A 12562-nucleotide genomic window follows, 5' to 3' on the forward strand; every position below is an offset into this window, starting at 1 on the left:
AAATGCCCATTGTTGTGTCAGAGATGCTGGCTATCATTTAAGGGATGCTTATTTCCACAAGGTCTTTAATGCAAATATGCTTTGAGGGTTTACACTGAATTAATGATAAGGGGTGACTGGTACTTTATTGTGTCTTCATTGAAAAACCACCTACAACTTCCGACTAAAAATCTTTTTATATAACTGGATTTAAGAAAGTAAGGACCATAGTAGATACAGATGGGCTCCTAGCTGATTCTGACATATTAAAACTGACTGCCTTGTCCTAATTCTCAGAGATTAACCTTGGTAATAACTGTCTGTCAGTGCGGTTTTATATAGCGGACATCAGAGGCCTGCCAGTGCCCAAGGCTTTAAAATTGTAATTCTGTTTTGTAATGCAGTAGCTGTCAGATAAAGTACATTGGGGATTTCCATCTACACTTGAAAATTGTATTTTCTGTATATTTTTATCAAGGCTTCTGAAGTGAATCCTGCAAGACTGTGAAAGGATGGCTTATGGGCCAAGCAACCTAATTTCCATTTGGTAAAGGGAACATTTCACAGGCAGTTAAATTACAAATGAACACTTGAATTAATGTCTCCTTTAATTCTTTGACTCCCTCTGGTTTGGTCCCTTACTGAGTAAAGGCAGTTGAGTCAAACTACTGACTTTTATGGTTACTGGAAATAGCTGGCAGGAGATAATTTCTTTCTTCTATTATTTAAGCATGACTATATTTTTTCAAATGTAATGAAATGTTTTATTATGAGATAAATCATCAGAAAAACTTCCACATACTCTTCTCTTTTCCTACTTTCATTTATCTTGTTTGAAAAAGTGTTTTTCAGGTTAGCTGCACTGAAACCATGTATATGAAATACAGGAAGATATCTAATTTTTATGCTAAAGAGGGCCCCAAAGTTATTATCTGTATGTACTTCTGTTGACAAATGATAATGACATAAACACTAATAGCCATTATTCTCATTCCTATTGATGCTCCTATCAATAGCAAACAACAAAAAAGTGCAGACACAGAGTTTACATGTAAAATTTGTCACTCCCTTTCTCTCCTGTAAGAGGATCCCTCATAAGAGATCTGAAAACATAATCTGGAAAAAACTTATCAGCTATGTTACACTAGTCAAATGAATTTAATGACAGGTTTCCCTTGACTTCCAAGAAACCAGGACTCTCCCAATATTTGTATTCAGGTTTGTTTCTAGCTGTGTCTGGTTTATGGAGAATTCTCAATTTTCTGTTCCAGCAGTGTGAAAAATTCCTGCCACCTGCAGAGCCACAGCCAGTCTAGTGCAAACTGCCTGAAAATTCCAGAGCAACATCAGTTCTAATTCCAGGATTTAGTGTGGTTCCAAGGGCATTACCAGAGGCTCCAAAGTACCTGTTTGATTAGTCAGAGAAAGGATTTACCTGAACACTTAGAAAAAAAGTTCTAGGCTATTTATTTTCCCTTCTATTCTAGAAAAGGAAGCAAGGGGAAGAAAGTCTGCCAAGACTTAACCATGTGGCAGAGGGAGGTACTGGAAGACACCAGTTTGCGTGCCTTGTGTGGCTCTCCAAGATGTACATCTCAGAACCTGGTAAAATGCTGGGCTTCCTCCTGTGCTGGACATTCAGCTGAGCCCATTTAGTCTCATCTTTTTTTTTTTATTATTTCCTGAGGGAGCTTAGAAGCTGGACTAGTGGACTAGGGAAAATTAGAAATGTGTGAGCTGCTCAATGTAATACTGTTGCTGTTAAAAGACTAATAATCACAGAGCAGGAGATGGAAAAGCCCTATAATTCATTTTGACTTCCCAGAAGGTTTTGCCTGAGCCTTCTGTTCAGCTTCTTCAGACACACAGATCATCATCCTGACATGTCAACAGCCCAAACAAGCAATGGGTGTTGCTTGGTTTTATTTACTGCTGTCATAGTGTCAGAGATGTGTGTGTGATACTTCACAGGCCACATGACAACAAGGATTGAAATACTCTGCATGCCCTGCAGCAACTGAGGGGAACTTTGACACCGACATCAGCAACTTAGGTCAAAATCTGCCCATGTCCCTGCCCTGGGATGGGCAGACAGGACAAGCAGACATCTCAGGACAGGGGAGAATAATGTGAGGGTCTTTCTGCTGAATATGACATGCACCCAGGACATAAAAATATTAATTCAAATAGAAAAAAATTATAAAGAAATCTACAGACAGCAGGCTTAGACATCTGCTGGGGGATAAATGGAAGTGGTGGAGTAGGTACATTCCTGTCCCAGTCCATCAACACCTCCTATGTAGCACTAGTCCCACATATAGGGAGGGGCAAAAAACTAGATCCCTTCCCAGTATAGGATATTCAGGGCAGCATCTTCCCCTCTTAATTTTATACTCTGGAATAAATGTGCTGCGCTCAAAGGTGCAGAATACTCTTTTCTTCTCATTGCACTCCTGTCTTTCCCAGGAAGAAAATGCTGCTGCTGTGCAGGTTGTGACCCAGGAGGCTGCATGGTGGCTGGCAGCAGTGGCATCAAGCTTGCACAAGCAGCCTGGAGGAGAGAGCAAGGCAGTAATCCTTAGCTGGCAGTCAGGAGGCTCTTGGATAAATAAGACTGGGAGAGTGGAGAAATTGCCTGAGGATTGCAGGCTGCTGATCAGCAGCTTTCTGGCCCCTGCTGTCAAAGCTGAGGGCCAGCGATTAACTCCGGGGCTGGGGCAGGTGATGAGGATTTCAGGTCTTCATTACCACACAAGTCCTGGCTCAGGGACTGGTCTTGCTGGCTGCTCCTCTCTGTCCCTGCAGCACCCACCATCAGCCTCCTCTGCAAGAGGAGAGGGGAAGGCAAGGAAATACTTTTGAGGTGACTTGAGGGAGCTTGAGCTGCACCTTGCTGTGCACACAAGTACCCCGTGACAGGAGCTCTGCCCAGCCCCAGCAACATCTTCTCTCCAAAGAGGCAGGAAAGTAGGATCTCACTGCAAGGTATAAGAATTGAAAAAACTCAACTGCTTTCTTTAAACCCAAGGAGAGAAAAACTCAACTGGTTTCTTTAAACCCAAGGAGAAAGCTCAAAAATCCATCTAGGACAAATAGGCTGGATAATCCCTTCAGCAGTCCAAATACAGCCCTTCTAGCTATGAATGCCATAGAAAGCACAGCATGGCTGGAAAAAAACCCACACACCCCTGTCAGTTTCTCATTTAATGTGCTGCATATCTAGTTTCATTCTGATTAATTGAAGCTGACACAGCTCAAAAAACCCAATGAAGCCTTAAATGAGAAAGAACTAGCTTGAGCCAACTAGGACTTGGCACGATGGAGCACAGTTAGGGAGGCACTGGAGACCAGGAGCATGAGTGTGTCAGACCAGATCTTCAATGTCAAGTTCATCACAGTTTGCTGGGCTCTGGCTCTGAACCAGTACTGCCACAGTCACCAGCAAAGTGGAACCTGTGACATCTGCTGCAAATGACAATGACAGCAGCTTCCCCCTGGATGCAGGAAGTAAGTGGTTGGGATCAAGAACAAATGCATAAGCAATGCCTCCAAACTGGTGGTCAGAATCAAAATATTGAACCAAGAGTCTCTTTTACAAGAGGTTCAATTGAAGTTAGTGGCTACAGCAGCCATTTTCACTTCTCTCCTTTTCTTTCATTACCTTAATTGTACCTGGTCTATTCAAAATAATTTTGATTTCACAGGATGTATGTAGGCAGCCAGAGTAAATGACTGCACAACCAGAAGTGTCTTAAGAGGCTGCAGTACCTTTTATTTGTAGAGGTATATTTTGTGGATGCTTCTTCCTCCTGAGGGCAGAATTCAGATCACTTCTAACAAGCACAGCACAGCCTTTACAGCTCCTAAAAACCTAGAAATTGGTCAAGGTAATGCAGCTCAAACACTGCACTGGTTGTCTGGATTCTCTACACATTCTAAGAGGAGAAGGAGGTGCATTTGCAGAGCAATTTGGGATGCACAGAGATATCATTCCCTCCTGAGTGATGAGTAGGGAGCCCAGCTGCCTCCTGATGGCATCGTGTAGCACTCATGAGCTGAGTTGCAGGCAGCCACTGTGAAGGAAGCGGGTGAGTTAAACTCACTGCTGAGTGCAGGCCCCTCTCCTGGGTAAGACCTGCTTATTTTGACAATAAGACAAAGATTCAAGTATTTGTACAGTGAGAAAGGACATCTGTGCTCCAGGGCCTCATCAGACTACAGTGGTTTGAATGTGGTCCTCCCAAGTGCCAGGAAAGCGCACTTTATCCTTCAAATGCAATCAATTAAATTAGGAAATAGCCTGCCATAGAACTTTTTCTGTGGCATTTGAGTTCCTATGCGATCACAAGGACAAGCTCTAGGGGCAAGAGAGAGAGAACATGAATCCTGAAACATAGGACACAGGCAGTGTTCTGGAAAAGGAGAGACCTGGATTCTGAAGTCCTTAATCCTGCTGTTGGTAGATGCAGTGCCCAAGGAGCCAGAGAACACAAGCAGCTCTGGAGATGTCCTCATCTGCCAGCAGCAGTCTCCTCTTGCTCATTTTAACTCCAGCTTCACAAGGCTGAGGTTCCTCTCTGCAACAAGGGCCAGCAGAAATCTGGATTAGTGCCATCTAGGGCAAAGTTTGTGCTTCCTCAGGCACAGGAGGATCAAGGACTGGGTCTTTTGTTCTCTACATGGATGATCATTCTGATAGGCTGGAAATAATGACAGACAAGACTTAGTGCCTGTCCTTCCTCCTCAGCCATGACCAGGGTGAGCCTGCACTGCTTCCTGGTGGTAGGAGGTGAGACCTGTCCACAGCTGCCAGATCCTTTCAGAGACTTGGGTGAAGGCTCCCGGGCACGTACCCAGAACCTGATTTTGATGCATCCAGGGAGTTGAGTTGAGGACTGTTCCATGCTGTGGGATGTTCCTCATCATGTGCTGGAGTTCTATGTTGTGGCAGCTCTGTGATGAAATGATGCCATCTTGACACTTTGATGCTTCCAAAGTCAGGGTAGTGAGCATCTGAAGAACACTGTTGTGTGTTTGTGCATCTCAGAGCTCCTCCATGTACCTCACCAAGGCAGGTAGTTTAAACCTGCTGACAGCAATGTGAACAGCACATACCTCACAGACACCAGCAGAGGTGGAATCTCTAAAGCCATGTCCTGTATACCTCACGTCCTCTTTGTGCAGAGGCTTAACCTCAGAAAACAGGTACAATGTTCCATTGCACTCCCAAACTCACTGTAAGGTCAAGTTCAGAAATTCAGTGGCCTGTAATGATACCTAGGGAGGTGCATATGAAAAGACCAAACATGTAATTTTTACCCCCCAGGATCTCATTCCAACTGTTCATGGTTTAGGAACTTCTTAATCTAATGAAAAGTTAATTGAAAACTGATCAGCAGTAGAAGAAAAATATAGGACTCCTGTAATTCCTCCAATCAAAACTTTAAAGAATAGAATATTTTCCTTCCTTTACTGCTTTACCTTTCCTGACGGTTATACATTTTCATTAATAAATATATCTTTGTAGTATTGTTGGTTGAAATTAAAAATTTCAAGATGTTATTTCTGCTAAAATGACTTTATCTGCCAGCTTTGCTCCTTTTCCAGTATAAAGATATATGAGCGATGGTGTGCAGCAACTGTTGGTGAAGAAACAATTTGTAGTGCAGAAAAGCAGATGCATTCTGACTACAGATATCAGCACCACCAGTAAGATAGTCTTGTCAAAACTGCTCCTGAGTTTTGAAAATCCTTAGAAAAACTAGACCATTCATCTCCATAGTCTTATAGAGGCTGTAGTGGTTTGCACAGTGTTAGTGTAAGTGTCAGCACAGTGTAATGCTGCAGGCTTGAGCAGATATAAGCACTGTCTGTGCTTCTTGCATTTAGGAGGTTCCCCACAAAAGCCGGAGATTTCCTCCAGCAATGCCTGAACGATGCACCTGACCCCATCTCCACCCATCTCCCACCCTGCCCTCTGAAATGCTCTGCAGAAGGGAGGTGGCAACTGAACTGAACCAAGCTCTGAATTTGTCTGCAATCATTGATGTGATGTGTCTCTTTTCCAGATATGTGCATTGCCACCGCAATTTCTCTCCTCATGATTCTGATCTGTGCAATGGCTACATATGGCGCATATAAGGTAATCCATTACGTTTGGGGAAGACACGAATAAAGTGAAACACACAACTCCACAGAAACAAAATTAAGAAAACTGTTTTCTAACAATTGCTTCTTTACTTGTTTAGCTGAAAATTGGTAGAGGGAAAAGAAGTTGAAGAGGCAGCAGAACTGATTGCTTAGATCAGTGGTACCCCAGGGCCCCCTGCTGCAGTTGTGTTGATTGTCTGCAGTTTCAAATATGAGTAAGCTCTGGACAAATGGTGAATTCAGAAAACGGAATCTTGTACCTATCAAAGTTAAGGGAATTTTTCCCCATTCACCTCCCAAGTCTGTGGTTTGTTCCAACGCTAATCCTATTAATTAGAAAGGAAAAGTATTATGTGGTTTCTAAATCTCCTAATGTATCAAGCTGTGGGAGTTGCACTGCACATATGACTGCAGTAGAGCAGCCAAATTGTCTGGGCCGAACCTTTTGGCTGAATGTCATATTTCTCTTAGCTGATTTAATACTCCGTAATGTCAAATATTCATTAGATTCCTGTAGAAATACATATATTCCTCTATTTTAACTTACGGCTGATGAGTTTCTAATTTATTTCCTTTTCAGCAACATGCAGCTTGGATCATCCCTTTCTTCTGTTACCAGATCTTTGACTTTGCTCTCAACACGTTGGTTGCCATCAGCGTACTCGTCTATCCCAGCACAATCCAGGACTACCTCCGTCAATTGGTAATTCACTTGATGTTCACAGGCCTTTGGGGGCTTTGGGGGGAAAAACTTCTATAAGGTGGAGTTTCTGCCCTGTATTTCTAGCCAGTGGTATCCTTCTCATATAGTCCTTGAGAAGTTCTTTCAATCCTTGCCAGTCTGAATTCAACATCCTTGCAAGGCTACATTACTAACTTACTACAATATTAGTGAAAAGCTGAAGGATGTTCTGCAGTGATGTGAAAGCTCTTAGCACCATTCATTTAGAGTGAGACTCATATTGCAAGACATGGATGATAAATAATTGCTTTTGCATTCACAGCTATTGTGTTCATATCCAGTGGCTTATTTTTGGTACTATTTCAAGGATATTTTGTTGCTCCTTTTAATTTATTCGGTAGCTATAACACATTTAATTAGGCAGGAGTCTGATTGAGTGTATATTTGGTTTTGCTAGAAAATATTTTTGATTATGTCCTAGGGACATTTAGAGTCTCCCTTCTCGTTCTGCTTTGGCCAAATATCTATGGCCAGTATTACATACAATATGCAATATTGTACATACTGCATATGTACAAGATACGATCACAACCTCCTAGAGCAAAGACAAGAGCCCACCAGCCTCTGTCTCATCACAGGACCACGTCCCACATCCACAGGGTTCACGTGGAGTTGCAGAGCTCTGGAGAAGCCAGTTCTGCAAATGTCTCTGAAAATCTGCCTTGAGAACCTGAATACAGATTAGCTTGGCTGTGAACTTTGTTGTGTGGATGGAAAGCTGGCTGGTATAAATACCAGGTAATGAGAAACAGCAGGCAGATAAGTAGCCACACAAATCTGCAGGAAGAGGCAATGTGTCATGCCAGTGAGAGGTGGGATGTATCAGGAGCCTGTTATCCTTCATCTTATTTAACACTCACCTGCATTCACAGCTGATGGTGCACTGGAAGAGAAGCAGAAGCATAAATCAAAAGATTCTCAGATATATGAGTGGAAAAGAGCAAATTACAGCCATGGTTTGGGAGAACTACAGCTAGCACTGCTACTGCTGGAGCCTTTTGGCCTGACCTTTGCCCACAGACCCTTGCTGCTGCATCAGTGCCAGCCCTGCTCTTCTGGCAGCACTCTGGCAGCATCTCTGTGGCTGCAGAACTTCACCCACCTCCCAGAGCATGAGTTGTAACCAGATTTTACTCAGTCTTGGTCACTGTGCAAGAATATGACAGGGACAAAAACAGGCTGGTAAATGTGCACTTAAAAGCCTCTGCTCTTCTGCTGAAAATCTGGTGCTACATTTGGAGCTGACTCACTAGAAGGGCAAAGACCAGCTGTTACTCTTGAAATATGTGCTAAAACATCCATTTTTTTCCTTGCAGATAAAAAAATAACAGGTCCTTCTGTAGCAGAAAGAGAAAGAGAAAGAGCAGGCATTGGAAGGGATTGGGTATGGTGCAGCAGAGCACTCTGTACTACTGCTCTGGAGTGTTGAATCTTTGGTTGCACACATCTTTGTCTTGCTGTTGTAAATCATGTTCTGGACTGGTAATGAAATGTCAGAGGTCTTCAGGAGCACTAAACTGTCAGTGCCCAAAAGGGCAAGGGGGATTTCCAGGATAATTATAGGCTGATTAGCCTGACATTGCTACCAAGCAGAATAATAACAGAAGGGCTGGGGCAGAGAGGACGGTCAATTGATAATGGATTAGACCAGAAAAAAATTATTAATGACTGCCAGCACAGTTTCATGAAAAATCAGTCCTGCAGGCAAACTCATTTTCCTTCACCGACAAGATTACTGACTTCATCAACAAAGATGGGCAGGGGCATAATGGCCTTTGATGAGATGTTTGACTTCACAGCATGATGCTCAGAGCAGCAATAAAGCACTGGATCAATACAGGATGTATCACATGGAGGGGTTAGCTGGCAGACTGAAAAGGGTTGTGGTCAAACTGACCATCTGCCAGTGAGGTTCTATTTTGAGTAGAGGAAGGTCTCCAGCAATGAGCAGTAGACTTCATGCTCCTCCTGACTTCCATTAATAATGTTGGACCCCAAAAGGCACTTCACACAAGCTGATGTCAGCCATGGGAGAGCTTCTCCAGGCTCATAGTCTAGAGGGATTGAGTCCTTTGGTGGGAAGTTGTGAGCAGGAATTTAATCTGGCTGTTCTGTGTCACGCTCTGGAAGACCCTACTCTGCATTGCCCAGACTGAGCACATCTCTGCATTTCCCAGAACTTGTGACTTTTCCCAGCAAATTCACTTCTAATAAAACCCGTGGCTGAAGCTGAGCTAGACTGCCTGAGAACTTGAGTTCAGCCAGTAATATTGCTACAGAGACAAATGCAAAGAGATGTAAAAGCCTGAGCAACACAGATGAGCATACGGTTTGACAACTGTGCCTGGGATGCAGTAACCCTGTAAGCAGCCTAGGGATTTAAGTGCCAAACTAGAGTCCCTAGGTTGTTTTGCTGTTTGCAAAAATTGCTCTTGGGATTTGTGGACAGAAAAAAAGAGCAATTAATTGTAAGAGAGAGGAGACTTCCCTTCTCTGTTGGTAGTGTGAATTTCCTTCATCTATTTATGGAGTCTGGTTGTAAAAAAACCAATGCTTGAAAGTCAAAGAACATGCAAAAAAGTTCCTTAAAAAAACTATATAAAAGCTTGATATACTGTAGAATGATGAGAGACAACCAGCTTTTCCTGCTTCATTTACTGAGAAAGACCAAGAGGTAGTGCCATTAGAAGTTTCATATGCAAAATAATGAGGTATTAAAAGGCTGTTTAAATTAGATGTAAGGCATAATGCTAATGAGCAGCTGGAAGCTAGTCCAAGTTAAGTTAATTTAGAAACAAGGATTAGTTTGTATTTTATCAATTGTGTGTTGGAGATTAGTGATGGGGAAAACCTACCAATAGCTGTGACGAATTTTGAACAGTTAATGCCTCCTGTTCAAAAAAGTTCTGAAGTTGTTCTGCATTTGCTTTGAAGCTAATTATGCCTCCCGCGTCTTAGCTGTGGTCCCAAGCACAAATAGCTGAACTGAAACCCCTTGTCCCTTTATTGGAAGTGCTACATCTGTTGGCATAAGGTTGTTACATTTGGTTCAGAGTAAATACATCTGTCTGAGTGGGCAGAAGCAAAGGGGAGATGTGAAGGGCACATCCACTGTTATCAGATACTCAGAGATGGGACAAGGTGAAAATCACTGCAAGCAATACCACCATAAATGCAGTGCCATTGGGGTGTGATCCCTCCTGCTGGTTTGCAAACCCTGTGCCCTAGAGTTGTCATGCCCTCACCCCCTTTGCAGTGGTCTGCCAGGGTAGGCAGGAAACAAGGATTGTGTTTCTTTCTGGCATTCTTACAGTCTCTGTTCCTCTAAAACGGCTTTGCATTTGGGAAATGATAATTTAGGGGGCACAGCTCCATAAGGTAAATGAAAAATCACAACTGTTCTTCAAATCCATTATTGAATATCTGGAAGAAAGTTTGCATTTGGTAAGAGAATGCACTTAGCAGTCTCAGAAGAACTTTTTGTTTGCTCTAAGGTGAGAAAACCCCCATTTCTTTAACCTTTTCAACTTCACTATTATCTGGTATTGTTATACAGTTACTTTGGTAACATACTATTGTTACTTTCACATCTGCCAGATGTCAGTCGGTGGGTGATGAGTTACAGCTACTGAGAAACTCTCCATGTACTTTTAGCAAGATGGAGAGTACATATCAATGATCTGGTCGGAGCCATAGCTGAAAATGTTGCAATTGTTGCAATTCCAAACAGGGTGTTTGGTAACATCAGTCTATACTGGCTTCTTCTTTCCTAGGAACAGTGTCTTTGGAAACTTCTTGTTGCCTTTTGATACCCAGCTGCACTCAGGTGTGCTACTTAATTGCCATAGATTGCAAGAGCATCTTAGCCTGAAGGGTCATGTAAAATAAGTAAATGTTACAAGTTTTGCATTTAGTAAGTTTTAATGGTGATCATGTGATCAAAGTTTCTAAGAGTTACACTGGATATCTTGGTCAATATCATTGTCATTTAAAAAGCAAAATTTTTTGCATACAGCAAATCCAACATGTGTAAAATAAAAATCATTTTAGTTCTTGGTCTAAGCAGAGGTCTAAAGCAGTTTGACCTAAAGCACATTTCTTTCATTTAGCCCCACTAAATCTTTGATATATGGGTGTTTTAAAACAAATTAAATGCTTCATCTTCTGTCATTTGGTAACAGCACATGAAATGGACTGAAGCAGAGGTGCAGAACAGGCTGGTCTGCAACTGAGTTATGCAAACTTTTTTTCTAATCACAGTGCAGGACTATGAGTTCATCTAAACAAAATTTCAAAGTATATTAAGTAGCTTTACTGTGGGACTGCCTGCAATGCTGCTGCCTAACAATTCAGGTGGTATCAATTATGCTTTTAAATTTATGGAGAAATGCCTAGAGAAAAGAGATTAACCGAAAGAAATTTTTCCTATAAATTAAAGCTTAAAACCAAAATATCCTTTCTGACAATTTTTAATGCCATTTTATAATTCCAAAGAAGTACCACTGACTTCATAGCAGAGCTTTACAAATTCTACAGACACATTGCTGTTTCCTTTCAATTTTGTAAGACTTCGATACTTGGAGGATTGTAACTTGGAGTGACAATCCACACTGTATTTTAAAGTGGATTTTTTGTGATCCAAGGGGAAAGAAAACATGAAAGGTCATGCAAGCAGGCTGAGGGAATGAGAAATGGCTTTGGCCTTTGTCATTTTATTCTTCTTGTGTTCGTATGATACCAATGCAGTAGAAATGTACTTTCCATGTGCATTTTAGAGTCCTTTTAAGTGTCTAACAGGGCTTTGATATGAATAAGCAGTATTTTTTTTAAATTAGAAATGCATCAAGTATATTATTATGCACACAGCCCTCTCCACATCCATGACAAGGTTATAAATGACACTTTAATTATTACTTTAGCATGCCAGTGCAACACCATTGCAACTACCTTTTGTTTGTGTAGAAAATTTTGTCATGTTCTGCTCCAAAATCACTTCTGTATTTCCAATGATAGGCTTAATTTTTCCCACACAGATGTATTTCAGTCACAGCTTCATCCAACCTTGCGCAACATCAGGCACTGATCTTTTTCCAGAAGTTGCAGCACCAAGCCTGGTGCCTGGAACCTTCCCAGCAGCAGGATTTCAGCTACTGGTCTTCCCTCAGGAGAGCAAACTCCCAAGACAGGAGCAGAATTTCTTCTCCCACCTCATGTATCCACGTCAATATTTAAGTTCATCATTGCAGTCAGTGAAGACCAGTGGTTTGATTCATCTGAACCACTCTTGGTACCTGTTTCCTGTGAGAATTAATGAGATTTTTGGGAACAGTTGCAGCCATGGGATGGGACCCCAAGGGCTGCCTAATGGCACCAGTTCCAGTGTGGTCCCTGTGAGACTGGAACCAGTTGAGATGCTTCCTACCATCCTTCCTGCTTCTTTGCCAAAGGTGCAGGTTTCATAAATTGGTTTTCCTACTGCACTGAAGGGGTTTGTAGTTGTGACTTAAGATCAGACTGCTCATAGGCTGGCCCAGCCCAGTCAGCAAAAAAGCCAAAGGGGTTTCTTCCATGCTGACCCAATGCTCCTGGGCTATCCATCAGAGAACTGAAAGCTTTTCTCCCACACAGGAAGCCTGGAAGCTCCAGAAGGGACTGACTTTGGTTTTCACACCCTGCACCGAGATCTCCCAG

The 12562-nt window shown here is 42.3% G+C and overlaps 1 protein-coding gene and 1 long non-coding RNA gene across 3 annotated transcripts in view; one reads left to right on the top strand and one right to left on the bottom strand.

The window, feature by feature from the left end:
- LAPTM4B (lysosomal protein transmembrane 4 beta) overlaps positions 1-12562 on the top strand; it is a 59389-nt gene that overhangs the window by 18868 nt on the left and 27959 nt on the right. For both annotated transcript variants that reach the window (XM_053963739.1, XM_053963749.1), the window contains exons 3-4: positions 6048-6121; positions 6710-6832. In XM_053963739.1, coding sequence (XP_053819714.1) covers positions 6048-6121; positions 6710-6832 — 197 coding nt within the window. The remainder of the gene's footprint in view (positions 1-6047; positions 6122-6709; positions 6833-12562) is intronic.
- On the bottom strand, positions 3731-5174 carry LOC128799392 (uncharacterized). The gene is made up of 3 exons (XR_008434717.1): positions 4833-5174; positions 4408-4556; positions 3731-3850 (listed from the first exon to the last, which is right to left on the bottom strand). It is a non-coding gene; the product is annotated as an uncharacterized LOC128799392 (long non-coding RNA).

This window comes from Vidua chalybeata, chromosome 1, assembly GCF_026979565.1.
Source record: "Vidua chalybeata isolate OUT-0048 chromosome 1, bVidCha1 merged haplotype, whole genome shotgun sequence".
Classification (NCBI taxonomy): Eukaryota; Metazoa; Chordata; class Aves; order Passeriformes; family Viduidae; genus Vidua; species Vidua chalybeata.